Source organism: Sturnira hondurensis, unplaced genomic scaffold (assembly GCF_014824575.4).
Source record: "Sturnira hondurensis isolate 20B ecotype Veracruz unplaced genomic scaffold, ASM1482457v3 Scaffold0022824, whole genome shotgun sequence".
In the NCBI taxonomy this organism is placed as follows: domain Eukaryota; kingdom Metazoa; phylum Chordata; class Mammalia; order Chiroptera; family Phyllostomidae; genus Sturnira; species Sturnira hondurensis.
Window position 1 is genome coordinate 537692 of NW_028095455.1, and position 14229 is coordinate 551920.

Sequence of the window (14229 nt, forward strand, 5' to 3'; positions counted from 1 at the left end):
TTAACATTTATCAAACAGTATTATAGTAATCCATTTATGTTTGTCTTCCTTACTAGATGGTGAATTATTGTTTTTTTAAATTTACTTTTAGAGAAAGGGGAAGGGAGGAAGAGGGAGAGAAACTTCAATGAGCAGCTGCCTCTCAAGTGCCCCCAACCAGGGACCTGGCTGGTAACCCAGGCATGTACCCAGACTAGGTATCAAACCAGTGAGTCTTTGTTTCACAGGCTAGTGCTCAATGCACTGAGACACACCGGCCCGAACTAGATTGTGAATTACTGATTCATTTTGTATTTACAGCATTTGGCATATATGAAAAATGATCCTTAAATACAAGAATCTTACTTTTCATCAGAAATTTCACCAGTTTGGGGATAGGAAAAGGGAGCAGGTTTTACTATGCTTAAGGTCCACTGGAGACCATTTTATAACAAGGAAAAACATTGACCACAACTTTAAATAATTTACACAATTCCCCAGACTTTCACAACATGACCTAGGAGTGGTACTAAGAAAACTAACATTTACTGAAAGCTTACTCTGTAAGGTGATTTATATAATTTGCCTCATTAAATTTCAAAATAACCCTCCAAGGCAGGCAACTCCCCACTTTAATATGGGATATTTGAAGATCAAAAAGATAATTTACTCAAGAGTTACACCATAAGCAAGCACCACAGGCAGGGATCCCAACACCAAAGTCCAAGTTCCATTATGCAATTCTAACCTCTCAAAAACCATAGTTACCATTTATTGATTCCTACAACCTGCCAAGCACCATGTTAGGTACTATGCTTTGCTATTCAAATTAATCTTTGTAATGACACAGCAAAGTAGCTATTACCTTTAAAAAACTGATAAAGAAAATGGCTATAAATAGGTAAATAAATCAATGGAGTCCTTGTAGCTAACATGCACTGGAGTATGTATTTGCACTAGATCTGTCTCACTTCAAAACTGTGCTTTTTAATGGTAAAATATTGCATTCTTTCAAACTTTCTGCAGTGAAGTGAAATGCTCCTGACTGACTTTAGAGCTTTCCTTTTTATTAGGGTTAGAAGATTTGCACATTCACTATTACTTAATACCCTATTAATACCTTCAGTCTATACCCTCCTAAAAATAATTTGAATACAAAATTTCCTGTATTTGTCAATAAAAATTGGCTCTTCTTTTTTATTAAATACTTACTTTTAAAATGGAGCACAGTATACTACAAAACCATACAACCTTTATCTGGTAATCTATTTTTGTTTCAGGAAGTTACATATGCCTCCCAGTGGGCTTCCACTGCCCTAAGTCACGTGGTCCCATAAAACAGAATGTAGTTCTCATATCTAGGATTGTGCCTAAGTCAGGAACAGTTTAAAACATATACAGAACTTTAACTTAATTCTTGAACTTAAAACACAGACATGGGCAAAAAAGTTGAGTCTCTGCTAATAGCAGGAAAATGGGTAAGAAAAGCTTAACATGGCCCGGTAATTTTTGTTACAAGTGCAGCCTAATGAAGCTTTTCAAAACTAAACTTAGAATAGCTCAAGGGAAAAAAAGCCCAACTTGAGAAGGAAAGTATAACTAGAAATATATTTTATACACTATAATTTAGGCACAAAACTCTAGTCTTCTAGAATGTGGAGGTGATTATAACCCCCAATCCAACTCTTTCTACAGTTTGTTATTAATCATTGTTACCCTTTCTCCTTCAACTGGCTGCCCTGCCTGTCTTTCAACACTCCTTGGCCCCTTGGACTATTCAGGGACTTGCACTTCAAATGCCCTCCTAGATTTGGCCTTCCAATGTTTAAGAATGACCCCAACACATTTACTACTCTTTCAGTGTTTTCATTTTAGGAATCATAGTGAATGAGTAATAAGAAATTAATCATTGTTAAAAGTAAAAACCCAACACCATTTGTATTATTAAATAATAAATCTGAGAAGTGCTTAGAATGTTAAGCCACAACTAGAGTTGAAACTTGACTTTTACTTACTTATGTGCAGGTCTTGAACTAATATTTATATTCTATACAAATCAATATCGAACTATTCTATATAAATCTTAAACTAATATTTCCACATTCTATAGAAATTTCTGTAATGTTCTAGCTCTAAGTAAGCAATTTGTTTTTTTAATAAAACAGCTCAATTTCCTCCTATTCTCTTGAGCAGATTTCTCATCATACTGGCAATAAAAAAAAAATATTTTATTTATTTATCTTTAGAGGGGAAGGGAAGGAGAGAGGAGAAATATCAATGTATGGTTGCCTTTCGTGCGTCCCCTGCCGGGAACTGACCTGCAACCCAGGCATGTGCCCTGACTGGGAACTGAACCGCGATCTTTTGGTTCTCAGTCCCATGCTCAATCCACTGAGCTATACTAACCAGGGCTATACTGGCAATTTTTAAACCCTATCTTGTAATTCAGTAACTGCTCAACAACTATTTCCTTTTTTCTCCTTTAATTTAGAATTTTGACTCAGCTGTGAAATTCTGCTACTTATTGCAGTATCTCTCTCAAAGTGTTATTTTTGACTGTCACTGTGATAAAAAAGTCACATAATCATTTATCTGGGTTTATAATTTCCTCTTTCTGAAGATACCTTCTACTCCTTTACCTTATTCTTTTTATAGCTATTAAATGATGTCCTAATTATCTTGCAAGAGCCTTTCTCCTAATCCTGCCACTTATTATCTGGGTGACCTTGGATACATTAATAAACTTCTTTTTTTAAATCTATAAAATCTATTTAATAGGAAAAAATAATAGCATCTACTTTATGGAGTGTTTATGAAGGTTAAGTGAGACAATCTGTATAAAGGCTTAATTAGTACCTGGCATACAGTGAGCATCAGGTGAATATTCATTTTTGTGGAAGTAGAATATGGTGGGAGAATAGACGGTAATAAAGTTAAAGGTCACAGAGTACAGTTTATCCTTTTACTCTCTTATACCTTGGCATCCTGAGTTGGTCCTCTAAAAGTTTTCTCCATAAAGACATGCATAGTTATATTCTATAGTGCTAGCAACACAGAACTGCATAATCTTTTTTACAAATATGGGCTGAAATGTAACCAAATATTGCAGATTTATTTTCTCAGTCAGTCCCTATAAACCAGTTCATTGCTTTTTACACATTTTACAGATATTTCATGTTCATTTGCTAGTACTAGGCTCATGATTTCATTATTTGAAGTAGTACCACCTGCCTAGAAAGGTATCACCCCAAAATGGCACATTTTCGTCATTCAAACAACTTCTAAAACCTCAACTTTTCCTTAAGTGTTTCTCTGTATTAATATTTTCAGTGACAACTGACTTAATTATATTGCTATGCTTTTGCTCACATTAACTATTTTCATCTATCCAATCTGCATTATTTTCAAAGCCTGTCTTCCTCACAGAAAGGTTCCCAGACTATTAGCACACACTGATTTGCCCTCTACTTGACATTTTATTGTATAGTCTTTATCATATACTTAACAATGATTAAAATGAGGTTATTTACCATTTGAATCTTAATTTCTTCACCTGTAAGAGAACAATGCCACTTGTCTTATTTCTTTTAATTAGTTTAGAGAAGCTACTACAAAACCACCTGGTTAAAAATAATGACAATGTAAGGAAGAAAAAATCCTCCAAATCAAATTAGCTGTAATGAATGACTTAAAACATCATAAGGTTTTTATAATAATTAATGTATCTTCAACAATTTGTCTGTTTCTCCAGGCTTTATAAAAAGTCTTCTAATTTTTAAAATTTCTAATGAATTTTAGCCAACTCTACGCCATCTATAATAGTATATTATTGCAAAGAACCAAAATGTCCAATAAGAAGGTTGGTTAAATAACTACAGAATACACATAACAGAATCCTGTGTAGTCATTTAAGATGATACTGCAGAAATCTACTTATTGCACAAAGATGTTCACAGTATATTACATGGAGGAAAAAAGCAGATTGTTAAATGGTATGTATAGTACGATGCTATTCAAATATATGATACTTTGAAAAGGATATGAAAGATACAATTAAGGGATTAATCTTAGTTATATCTGGGTGGACCATACTATATGTATATACTTGTTTATTCAATAGATTTCTATATACTGTGCTAAGTGCTAGGAATTCAAAACCAGAAACAATCCTTCCATCTTCAGGAATGTTATGGAATACTAAAAAACAAAACATAAACAAAAAAGCTAATCTTTGTACAGTCAAAGCTTGGGCTTTTTTTGTCATTTGAATGACATCATCAATTTCAAAACTGTACCCAAAATGTTCAGTAATTCTATCACATAGTTTCTTCAGGCTGCAGGGAAACAGACCCACTGTAGGAGAAAGAAGTTACTCTGTGTCTTTAACCTACTGAAGTTATGTATTTGATGTATGTATGTACGTACTTGGACAGAACTAGTACAGGAGACATAACATTCTTTCCTTAAAAAAAAAAAAAGAACCTCTCGATTTACAATTACTGGTTAATTATAAGATCAAGAGGTTATAAAAAAAAGGATCAATGATTTATTGGCTATAAATTTAACCTCCAGTGGCAAACAGTTTACAACTTTAAGCCATAAAACACTGATCTCCGTAATAAAGACTCTAACAAATATAGCACATTATAACCCAAACTAATGGTGTCAAAGTTACTAATTAATGGTCTGTCCAAGGTTTATATTAAGTAAACTTTTGACTATTACAGGAAACTGCCTTTTCAGAAAGTCGACTCAACCCTAAAATCAACTCTATGATGACAAGATACATATTAAAAATAAGTTTAACCACATATTTTTGCAGCTGGTATATAAATATTCTCTAATCTTTCTCATTTATATAAAACAATGCTTGCCTTTTCAAAAGCACTTTCGCTGACAACTTACTATCCTTTCAGATTTACTGCTATGTTAATTGTTAAACTTAATTTTAATCAAGTCTAAAAAAATGAATGTTACAGTACAGAGGGGAGATTATAACCAAAATAACCTAGAAATAAGTGTAACTGTTATGAATAAATGTTATAAATGAGTATTATATAAAGGAGAAGTATCTGGTGATGTAAGTATGTACACATTAAGGAAAATGTCAATGGTTTTCTATTTTACAGTGTTTCTAAGAGTAAAAAATATGCTTAAATAACTAAAAAGTGAATTCAAAATTTTAAAAAGCAGGAAGAAAACTCCAATTCTAAAAAACAGATAAAAATACTTGTAAGTTGCAAAACTGCCTTGTAGTACATTAAAATTATCTTAACATTTTCAACCAATCTATCTGTCTTTGTGCCTTCTACCAAAAATTATCTCCTGTTATAATAAAAAGACTTAATAAATTTGGAGATGAAACCAAAAATTAAAACATAAAAGGGACCAGATTAACCACAAGTAGAATTTAGTACACTCTAAATTATGGTTCACAAATCGGTCATGAATGACACAGCTTATCTCAAAGGATATTCTACGCAACACTATTATTTGGGGGAAAAAAGGGGCTCTGTATTCAAATAAAATTGAAAAATACTAAGTTAAAGAAAACTAAACAGTTTTTTTCAAAGACTTTCCAAAGTGCTTAACATACTCAATTAGGTACCCACAATTCTAAAATCTAAAAGATTCTGAAAACTAAGGTTTTAAAAAATAATTGATATGGTAGCAAAATCTGACCTGAACTACTAGGAGGTTTCTATTTGATCTGACTATTCACACATTTTTTTTCCTGTAGAATTTATGTATATGATTACAGAGGCTGCCCCAAGCTCCACTGAGGATGTTATTTAATAAACAGTATATACATTACTGACACCCTTCGAAAATCTGAAGATTTCTGAATTCCAAAACATATATGGTACAAGAGTTTCATAAAATGCATTGTGGACCTGAACTAACGTGCAATGTGAATCTATAATCTGTAAGAGGAACAGCTCTCAAACTTGTGACAATGGAACTCACTCTCAAAAAAGAAAAAGGAAATACATACATCTTGAATTAAGAGTATGTCCAAAACTAACTATAAAAGGCCACACAATGTCTCATGCCTAATAAAGGTTAGGATAAAATGATGTAAAACAACTGTTTTGTTGTTATTATAACATTTTATGTGACACTGTAATGACAGTAAGTTCAGTATCTGATAAAGAAAGAGAATTGGCCTATGCTTACCCAGTGCTAACAACGGACAGAGAGACTGTACTTGCCAGATTCAAGTATTTTTGTCACTGAAGGCTGACTTTCTAAAATTTGCTCTGAAGATAAAAATGAGAAAGTATATAGGCAAGTAGGTTATTTTCCTCTGTTTCATGCCTGTAGTCCTTTTCTCCTAAACTAAATAGGCACAGAGAGGGTACACATGTAAAAGCTGAATTTGCTTCTGACTTTTTTCATTCACTAATCTAGAACTGGACTTGAAACTACCATAAATTTCCTCTCTGATTTACATTCTATACTTATATTTAAAAAATGTAGCAACACTTTACTTGGTTACAATATAAATTCATTTTAATCTAATCCATAGCAATTAATATTTTTATTCTGCTACATCAATAATAATTTTACTTTATAAACCACTTTAATTCATAATTGACTTTGAACACATGAATAGTAGGTCATAAATAAACACTTAATAAAAGGTTTTAGGAAATAATGGTGTTAATAAAGTAATACTATATACTTCGGAATTAGAAAAGTTTTCAAATTTATAACCATTATTTAATATTTCAAAGACTAACATTTCAGAAAACTTGCCAAATCAATCAAATTAAATTTACATGGCCTAATAGATTACCTGTAAATTTAAAAAGTTTATTTCTGAAAGTTAAATATTATAGCTTTTTATTGCTTGGATCAATGTGGACCACTTTACAGTTTTCAGTTCAACAAATTAAGCCTGTTCTTGAAAATAAATTTTATACTACTACTTTATCAATGATACACTACATATACACTTAAAAGTACATTTAATTGTATTTAATGATTTAAATAACTAAGGTATAATAGCTACTACAGCAGCTAAACTAAATTCACTCCCTCATTTGCTAACTCATTATCAAATTACTGCCAAATCTTAAATATCTGTGTTACTGAGGGAAGTAATGAAAACTGAAATTCACAAATAATGATGATAAACATTATTTTAGTATACAACTTATTTTAGTACACTATTAACGTTTTTCTCAGTCAGGAGCTTTTTATTAGGGTTAATAAAATCAATTATCTGCTTTTAAATGAGACATTTGAACTGATTAAAAGGCTAAGAATAAGAAAATCAAAAGCACCTGAGTAATTAAGAAACAGAGTGACCAACCACTGTATTTACTTTATTTATAGGTATTTTTTGTTTTACTGTTTAAATAGGCTTGTGACAAATATATTATTTAAGTTCCGTGAAAGACAAACTCACAAATCCTTTTATAAAATTATGATTCATGTCTTACTAGTTGATATAGCTCTTTCCTTCTATTTTATAACATCTTCCTGGATATACAAATACATACTGAAACAGAGTGCTGAAAAATGCATGACGTGGGAAAACACTCAGACCCAGGAAGATAATCTCACTCGCCTTGTTTTAAGAGGCTAGTTGCTATGAACTTTAGTTCTGGGAATGCTCTCTCCTGATAGGTGTTTTTTTTTCCCATTGCACTGCCCTGCCCTTAACCAAGGTGAAAAATCACTTCTCATCAGTGATGGAAAGCAACACTTATGGAGATATCGATCCAAAGAAATGTAAACACATAGTGTCCAAAGGTTTTCAGCTGAGAATTAAATTAAAATGCATTGTACCAGCAGTTTTTGTTGTTGTTGTTGTTGTTAGTAATAGAATCTCTTCTGCTCTGGATTTTAGTCATGGGGAATGAAATAAAACTTGACTTTTATACACACATACACATGCATGCATGCACAAGTACATCTATGTGCATTTCATTCTGTTAATAATGACCAAAGGAAAAAAACTTAAATATAAATCTCACCCATTTGTGTTAGCTTACCAGATTTGTGCTTCTTGTGTTTTGCTTTCTTTTTGATGATCAATAACTTATTCTGGATCTCAGGTTTGTAAGACTTGAATGCAAGAGAATGAAGACCTTCACGCTTTCTCTGTAAGTTTTCACTCAAGACATCTTTTAATTTCTTTTTTTTCTTTTTCTTCTTTTTTGCTCTCATTTTAGTTAGCTTGAGTTTCTTGTGGCTCTGCAGTGACTGCTCTAATAGAATATCCCTTACAACTTTGTGGCAGTTAATTTCTGGATGATCTCCGTGACTTCCATTTACATGTATTTGGCAAGACTTTAGAGCATTTTCTTTTAATGGACTGGGTTCAGGCTTTACTCTGGAAGCTTCACCATATCTTTCATGATTTTCTATAAACCTTATTTCACCTGGACTAAGAGGTTCTCCAAAGCCAGTAACTTCCCCTGGACTCCCTGGTTTCTCTAAATTTTCTTTACAACAATCAGTTTTCTTAATTTCACAGGGCCTATGAATTCTAATTTCACAGTTGGATTTCACTTCCACTTCAACTGGGATGTCATGATTATCCAAGTTCATTTTAGCAGGGCAGCAAGTTGGATCAAAATTAATTTCTTGTTCTTTCTTGAAGGCAGAAGGCAGGCCTTCTCTACTACACCTATGGTCTCCATTAGTTGTACTAAAATAGTCACACTTCAACTTCTCCAGTTTAATCCGAGGTACTCTTTGTATTTTAATGGGTGGAATTGGAAATTCGGGGGCCTGAAAAGGTCTTTGCTTATAAATCCGTACATCTGCACCACAGAACTGTGGAAAATGTACATAAGCATTCTCCAAATAATCATAACCAAGGATAACTTCCCTGCATTCATGAATAGGCTGTCCAAGTACAGCATCTTGAACTTCTTTTTGTGTTTCATACACAAAATCACAAAGACCCTTAAGTAACCACACTTTTTGTTGGAAAGGTAGTTCGTGAAAAGGTTTTTCTTCCAATGGACTAACTTCTCCAAGAACTTTGAAAAACTGAGGACACAGCCCAAGTTTCTCGGCACAGCTATTCGGATTTTCAGTCTGCCCTACAGCAGTGTACCACTGCTGTACTTTCTGTCTCAGTGCTGCCTCCCAGGTCCTGTAAGGCAAAGTAGGTCTTCGATGTAAGGTAGGTCTGCGATGAGGAGGACTTAACAGAGAAGTCATTATTTTAGATAAAAAAGCATTACACTGAGGCATCAGAAGACAACGTTCCAATTCGTAAAAGACTATTTCTGGCAAATTTAGAATTTGCTGGGCTAAACAAAGGAAATGTCCAATAGCTGGAATTTCCCACATGGTCTCCATACAAGTTGGTGCTGCTTGAGCTAGAAGTTTTCTTTCCCATTCTTCCATTTCCTTTTGACTAGCTTCTTCTGCTTCTTTTCTCTCCTGCTCCCGAAGCCTAAAGAAAATTTAACAAAATATATTATTGTTTAAAGTAGAGAATGACATAAAACAATAAACTTAAATATGTCATGTTTATCTTTACTCAACTGGGCAACTGGCTGTCCAGTGTTCAGTATCAGTACAAAGTATCTCATTAGATGTACCAATTTTTTAGATGAAATTATACACATTTAAGTTGATCATGAGTTTTATTGTAGAGGATTAACAATACTGCCACTCAAAGTGCAATTCTTAAAATGTGTATCAACTTCAAAATAAATGAAAAAATTTAAAGCATGTTTATCAAACAAAAGCAGTTTAGTGCTCTTTAGAAATAATGTGACATCATATAGGAGGTGCTTATGTCCTTTGAGCTTATAATTTCACTCCTAGAAAGTTATGCTAAGAAAATAATTCAACACAAGCAAGAATTTGTGTGTTGTCAGTGTTAACAAAACAAGAAAGAAGTTGTATTACACAACTGGAAAATAAGATGGCTGTACTATATAGCCTTAAAATTAAAATTATGAATAACATGTATAAATACAAAAATATCAGGACACAGCACAGTACATAATAAACAATAGCAATAATAAAAATATGTACACAATGAACAATGACATGATAGCATATAAAAAATAAATGCCTCCTAGGTTGACATAAATAGATTAAAAAACGGGCAAAGGATTTCAACAGACATTTCTCCCAAGAGGGTATGCAAATGAACAAGCTACATGAAAAGATGCTCAACATTGTTACCCACTAGAGGAATGTACATCAAAACCACAATAAGATAAATGCACTAAGATGAGTATTATAAGAGATAGCAAGTATTGGTAAAAGGGTGGATAAATTGGAAACTTCATACACTGTAAAGGTAACAATTGACTTGGAAAGGTGTTCAAGTTTCTCAGAAGTTTAAACAGTGTTACCATGTGATCCAATAATTCCACTTCTAGGTTTATAACCCAAAAGAACTGAAAAATTCATGCCCACAGAAAAGCCTGTGTGTAAATGTTCATAGCAGCATTACTAATAATAGCTAAAGAATGGAAGCACTCCAAATGCTCCATCCATCAGGTCCTGAATGAATAAAATGTGGCATATCCATAAAGTAGAATACTATTTGGCAATAAAGCAAATGAAGTGCTGATAAATACTACAACATGAATTAATCTTGATAACATGATAACATATGTTATCAAGTCTTGATGACTTGATAACATACTAACTGAAAGAAGTCATCTATGCAAGTCCACATATTATGTAATTTTATTTCTATGAAATGTTCACAAATCTACAGAAACAAAAAGTAGAATAGTGGTTTCTTAGGATTGGGGATACCAGAGAAAACAGTTTTCACAGTTCACATCTTTCTTTGCAGGGTGATGAAACGTTCTAAAATTGACTGCAGTGATGGTGGCACAACTCTGTGACTATACTAAGAATAACTTATTTTTACATTTATTTTATAGTATATTTTATTGATTATGCTATTACAGTTGTCCCATTTTTTCTCCTGTTTAGCCTCCTCTGGCATGCAACCCTCCATCCAATATCCCCCACCCCTTAGGTTCATGTCCATGGACTGTACTTATGAGTTCTTCAGCTTCTCCATTTCCTATGTTATTCTTAACCTCTCCCTGTCAATTTTGTACCTACCATTTATGCTTCTTATCCCCTGTACCTCCCCCCCCATTCTCCCCCACCACTGATAACCCATCATGTGATCTCCATTTCTGTGATGATGTTTCTGTTCTAGTTGTTTACTTAGTTTGTTCTTGTTTTTTAGGTTCAGTTGTTGATAGTTGTGAGTTTGTTGTCATTTACTGTTCATAGTTTTGATCTTCTTTTTCTTAGATAAGTCCCTTTAACATTTCATATGCTAAAGACTTGATGGTAATGAACTCCTTTACCTTATCTGGGAAGCACTTTATCTGTTCTTCCATTCTAAATCATAGCTTTGCTGGATAGAGTAATCTTGGATGTAGGTCCTTGACTTTCATAACTTTGAGTACTTCTTTCCAGCCCCTTCTTGTCTGCAAGGTTTGAGAAATCAAATGAAAGTCTTAGGGAGTAACTGTCTCCTTCTCTCTTGCTGCTTTTAAGATTCTTTCCTTATCTTTCATCTTGGGTAATGTAATTATGATGTGTCTTGGTGTGTTTCTTCTTGGATCCAATTTCTTTAGGATACTCTGAGCTTCTTGGACTTCCTGGAAGTCTATCTTTTGCCAGACTGGGGGAGGTTTCCTTCATTATTTTTTCAAATAAGTTTTCAATTTCTTGCGCTGCTTCTTCTCTTTCTGGCATACCTATGATTTGGATGCCAGAATGTTTAATATTGTTCTACAGGTTCCTCAGTCTCTCATTTTTTTTGAATATTTGTTTCTTCACGCTGTTCCACTTCGATGTTTATTTCTTCCATTTGTTCCAAATCCTTGATTTGAGTCCCAGTTTCTTTCCCTTCACTGTTGGTTCCCTGCATATTTTTTTTTATTTCACTTTTTTATTTGTATGGCATTCATTTCTACCTTTATTTTGCAACCATACTCAATCATTTTTGTGAGCATCCTGATTACCAGGGTTTTGAACTCTGCATTTGATAGCTTGGCTATCTCCTCATCACTTAGTTCTTTTTCTGGAGTTTTGATGTGTTCTTTCATTTGGGCCACATTTGTTTGCCTAAGCACAGACATTATGTTGTAATGGGAAGAGCCTTAAGTAATCACCAGGGCAGGATAATTCACTTGGCTGAGTTGTGGTGCTGTATGTGGGGGAAAGCTCAGAAAGGGAACAAAGCTGCTTGTTAGCTTACTCTGCTCTCACCCCACTTTCTGTCACTTCCCTTGCTCCCACAAGCAGATTGTGCCCTTTCAGGTACTGATTCCCAGGTGGGTGGGCTTGTGTGACTTCTAGGATTCTGTGGGCCCTTCCAGTGGACTCTCCTGTGAGACTGGGAGTTTCTACTGCTGCTGCAGCCTCCACAGATATTTACAGTCAGAGGTTTTAAGGATTTAGTTTCCTGCACTGGAACTCAGGGTTGCATAGTCTGTCTCGCTCCCCAATGTTCCTCCCGGCTTATTCTCAAGCGAATGTAGGATATTCTGGTCTGCCAGCCACCTCCTTTGCTTGCCCCAGACCACCAGCTGCTGCCTTGTGGTGGGCCTCCTCTGCCCCTTCTACCAGTCTTGATGTTTCTTCTTTAAACCCTTGGTTGTTCGACTTCCATACAATTTGATCTTCTGGCAGTTCTTGTTGACTTTTATTTTAATTTGGTTGTTACCCTTCTTTTGCTTGTGTAAGGAAGTGAAGCATATCTACCTACGCCTCCATGTTGGCCAGAACCTGATTTTAACATTTTAAATAGTTGAATTGTATGGTGTATGAATTTTATTCCCCTAAATCTGTATCAAAAAGAAATTACATGGCCCTGGCTGGTGTAGCTCAGTGGATTGAGCACGGGGCTGCAAACTAAAGGATTGTGGTTTGATTCCCAGCCAGGGCACATGCCTGGGTTGCAAACCAGTTCCCAGCAAGGGTCAGTTCCCAGCAGGGGACACATGAGAAGCAACCATACATTGATATTTCTCTCCCTCTTTCTTCCTCTTCTCTTCTAAAGATAAATAAAATCTAAAAAAAGAATAAATAAAATTATTTTAAAAAAAGAAATTACGCATACAAAATTTGGGGGGAGACATCCAACCAAAATGGACGTGTAGGAAGACACACTGTGCCTCTTCACACAACGAAAATAAGGGCAACAATTCAGAAACAAAATAACATCCAGAACTGACAGAAAATTGAACTGCACGGAAGTCCAAAAACCAAGGAGTTTAAACAGACACATTCATCCACACTGGTAGGAAGGGCTGAGTCGGGCAGCCGTGTAGAGAGGGGTCCCGGCAAAAAAAGCAGTGGCATGGGGCACGCAAGTTGCGGCTGGCGTAGGGAGGCAAAAGTGGCGATTGTGAAGCCAGACACTGCAAAAGGGGGCTGGCTGATCGGGAGGCCCCACATTCGCACACAGATAAACCAGGCAAAACTGGGGAGCGAGATGGACCATGCAAACCAGGGTCCCAGTGCCCCAAAATAAAGCCTCAAAACACTGACTGAAAACACCTGTGGGGGTTGAGGTGCTGGGAGAGACTTCCAGCCTCACAGGAGAGTTCATTGGAGAGACCCACAGAGTCCTAGAACGTATACAAGCCCACCCACATGGAAATTAACACCAGAAGGGCCCAGTTTGCTTGAGGGATGTGCAGAGGGGATGTGCAGAGGGGAACACGCTTTGCTGCTCCCTCTCAGATCCCGCACCCAAATAACCCAGCGAGGTGGGTTGCCCAACCCTAGTGAACACCTAAGGCTCTGCCCCTCAGACGTAATAGATGTGACAAGACCCCCCCCCAAATGGCCCAAATGGAAGAACAGATCAAAGCCCCAGAGCCAATACTTTTAAGCAACCAAGGGATAGCCAACCTATCAGATGCACAGTTCAAAGCACTACTGATCAGGATGCTCACAGAATTGGTTGAATTTGGTCACAAATTAGATGAACAAATGAAGGCTATGCTAAGTGAAATGAAGGAAAATGCACAGGGAACCAATAGTGATGGAAACAAAACTGGGGCTCAAATCAATAGAGTGGACCAGAAGGAAGCAACAATCAAACAGAAAAGAATGAAGAAACAAGAACTCAAATAAATAAGGAGAGGCTTAGGAACCTCCAGGACCTCTTTAAACATTCCAACTTCTAAATTATACGAGTACCAGACTAGAAAGAGAAAGAGCAACAAGTAGAAAACTTATTTGAACAAATAATAAAGGAGAACTTCCCCAATCTGGCAA

At 35.2% G+C, this 14229-nt stretch overlaps 1 protein-coding gene across 4 annotated transcripts in view; it reads right to left on the minus strand.

The window, feature by feature from the left end:
• The window catches only part of BRD10 (bromodomain containing 10), a 140627-nt gene that overhangs the window by 60340 nt on the left and 66058 nt on the right, over positions 1-14229 (minus strand). For all 4 annotated transcript variants that reach the window (XM_037036344.1, XM_037036343.1, XM_037036342.1 and 1 more), the window contains exon 3: positions 7983-9400. In XM_037036344.1, the coding sequence (XP_036892239.1) occupies positions 7983-9400 (1418 nt within the window). The remainder of the gene's footprint in view (positions 1-7982; positions 9401-14229) is intronic.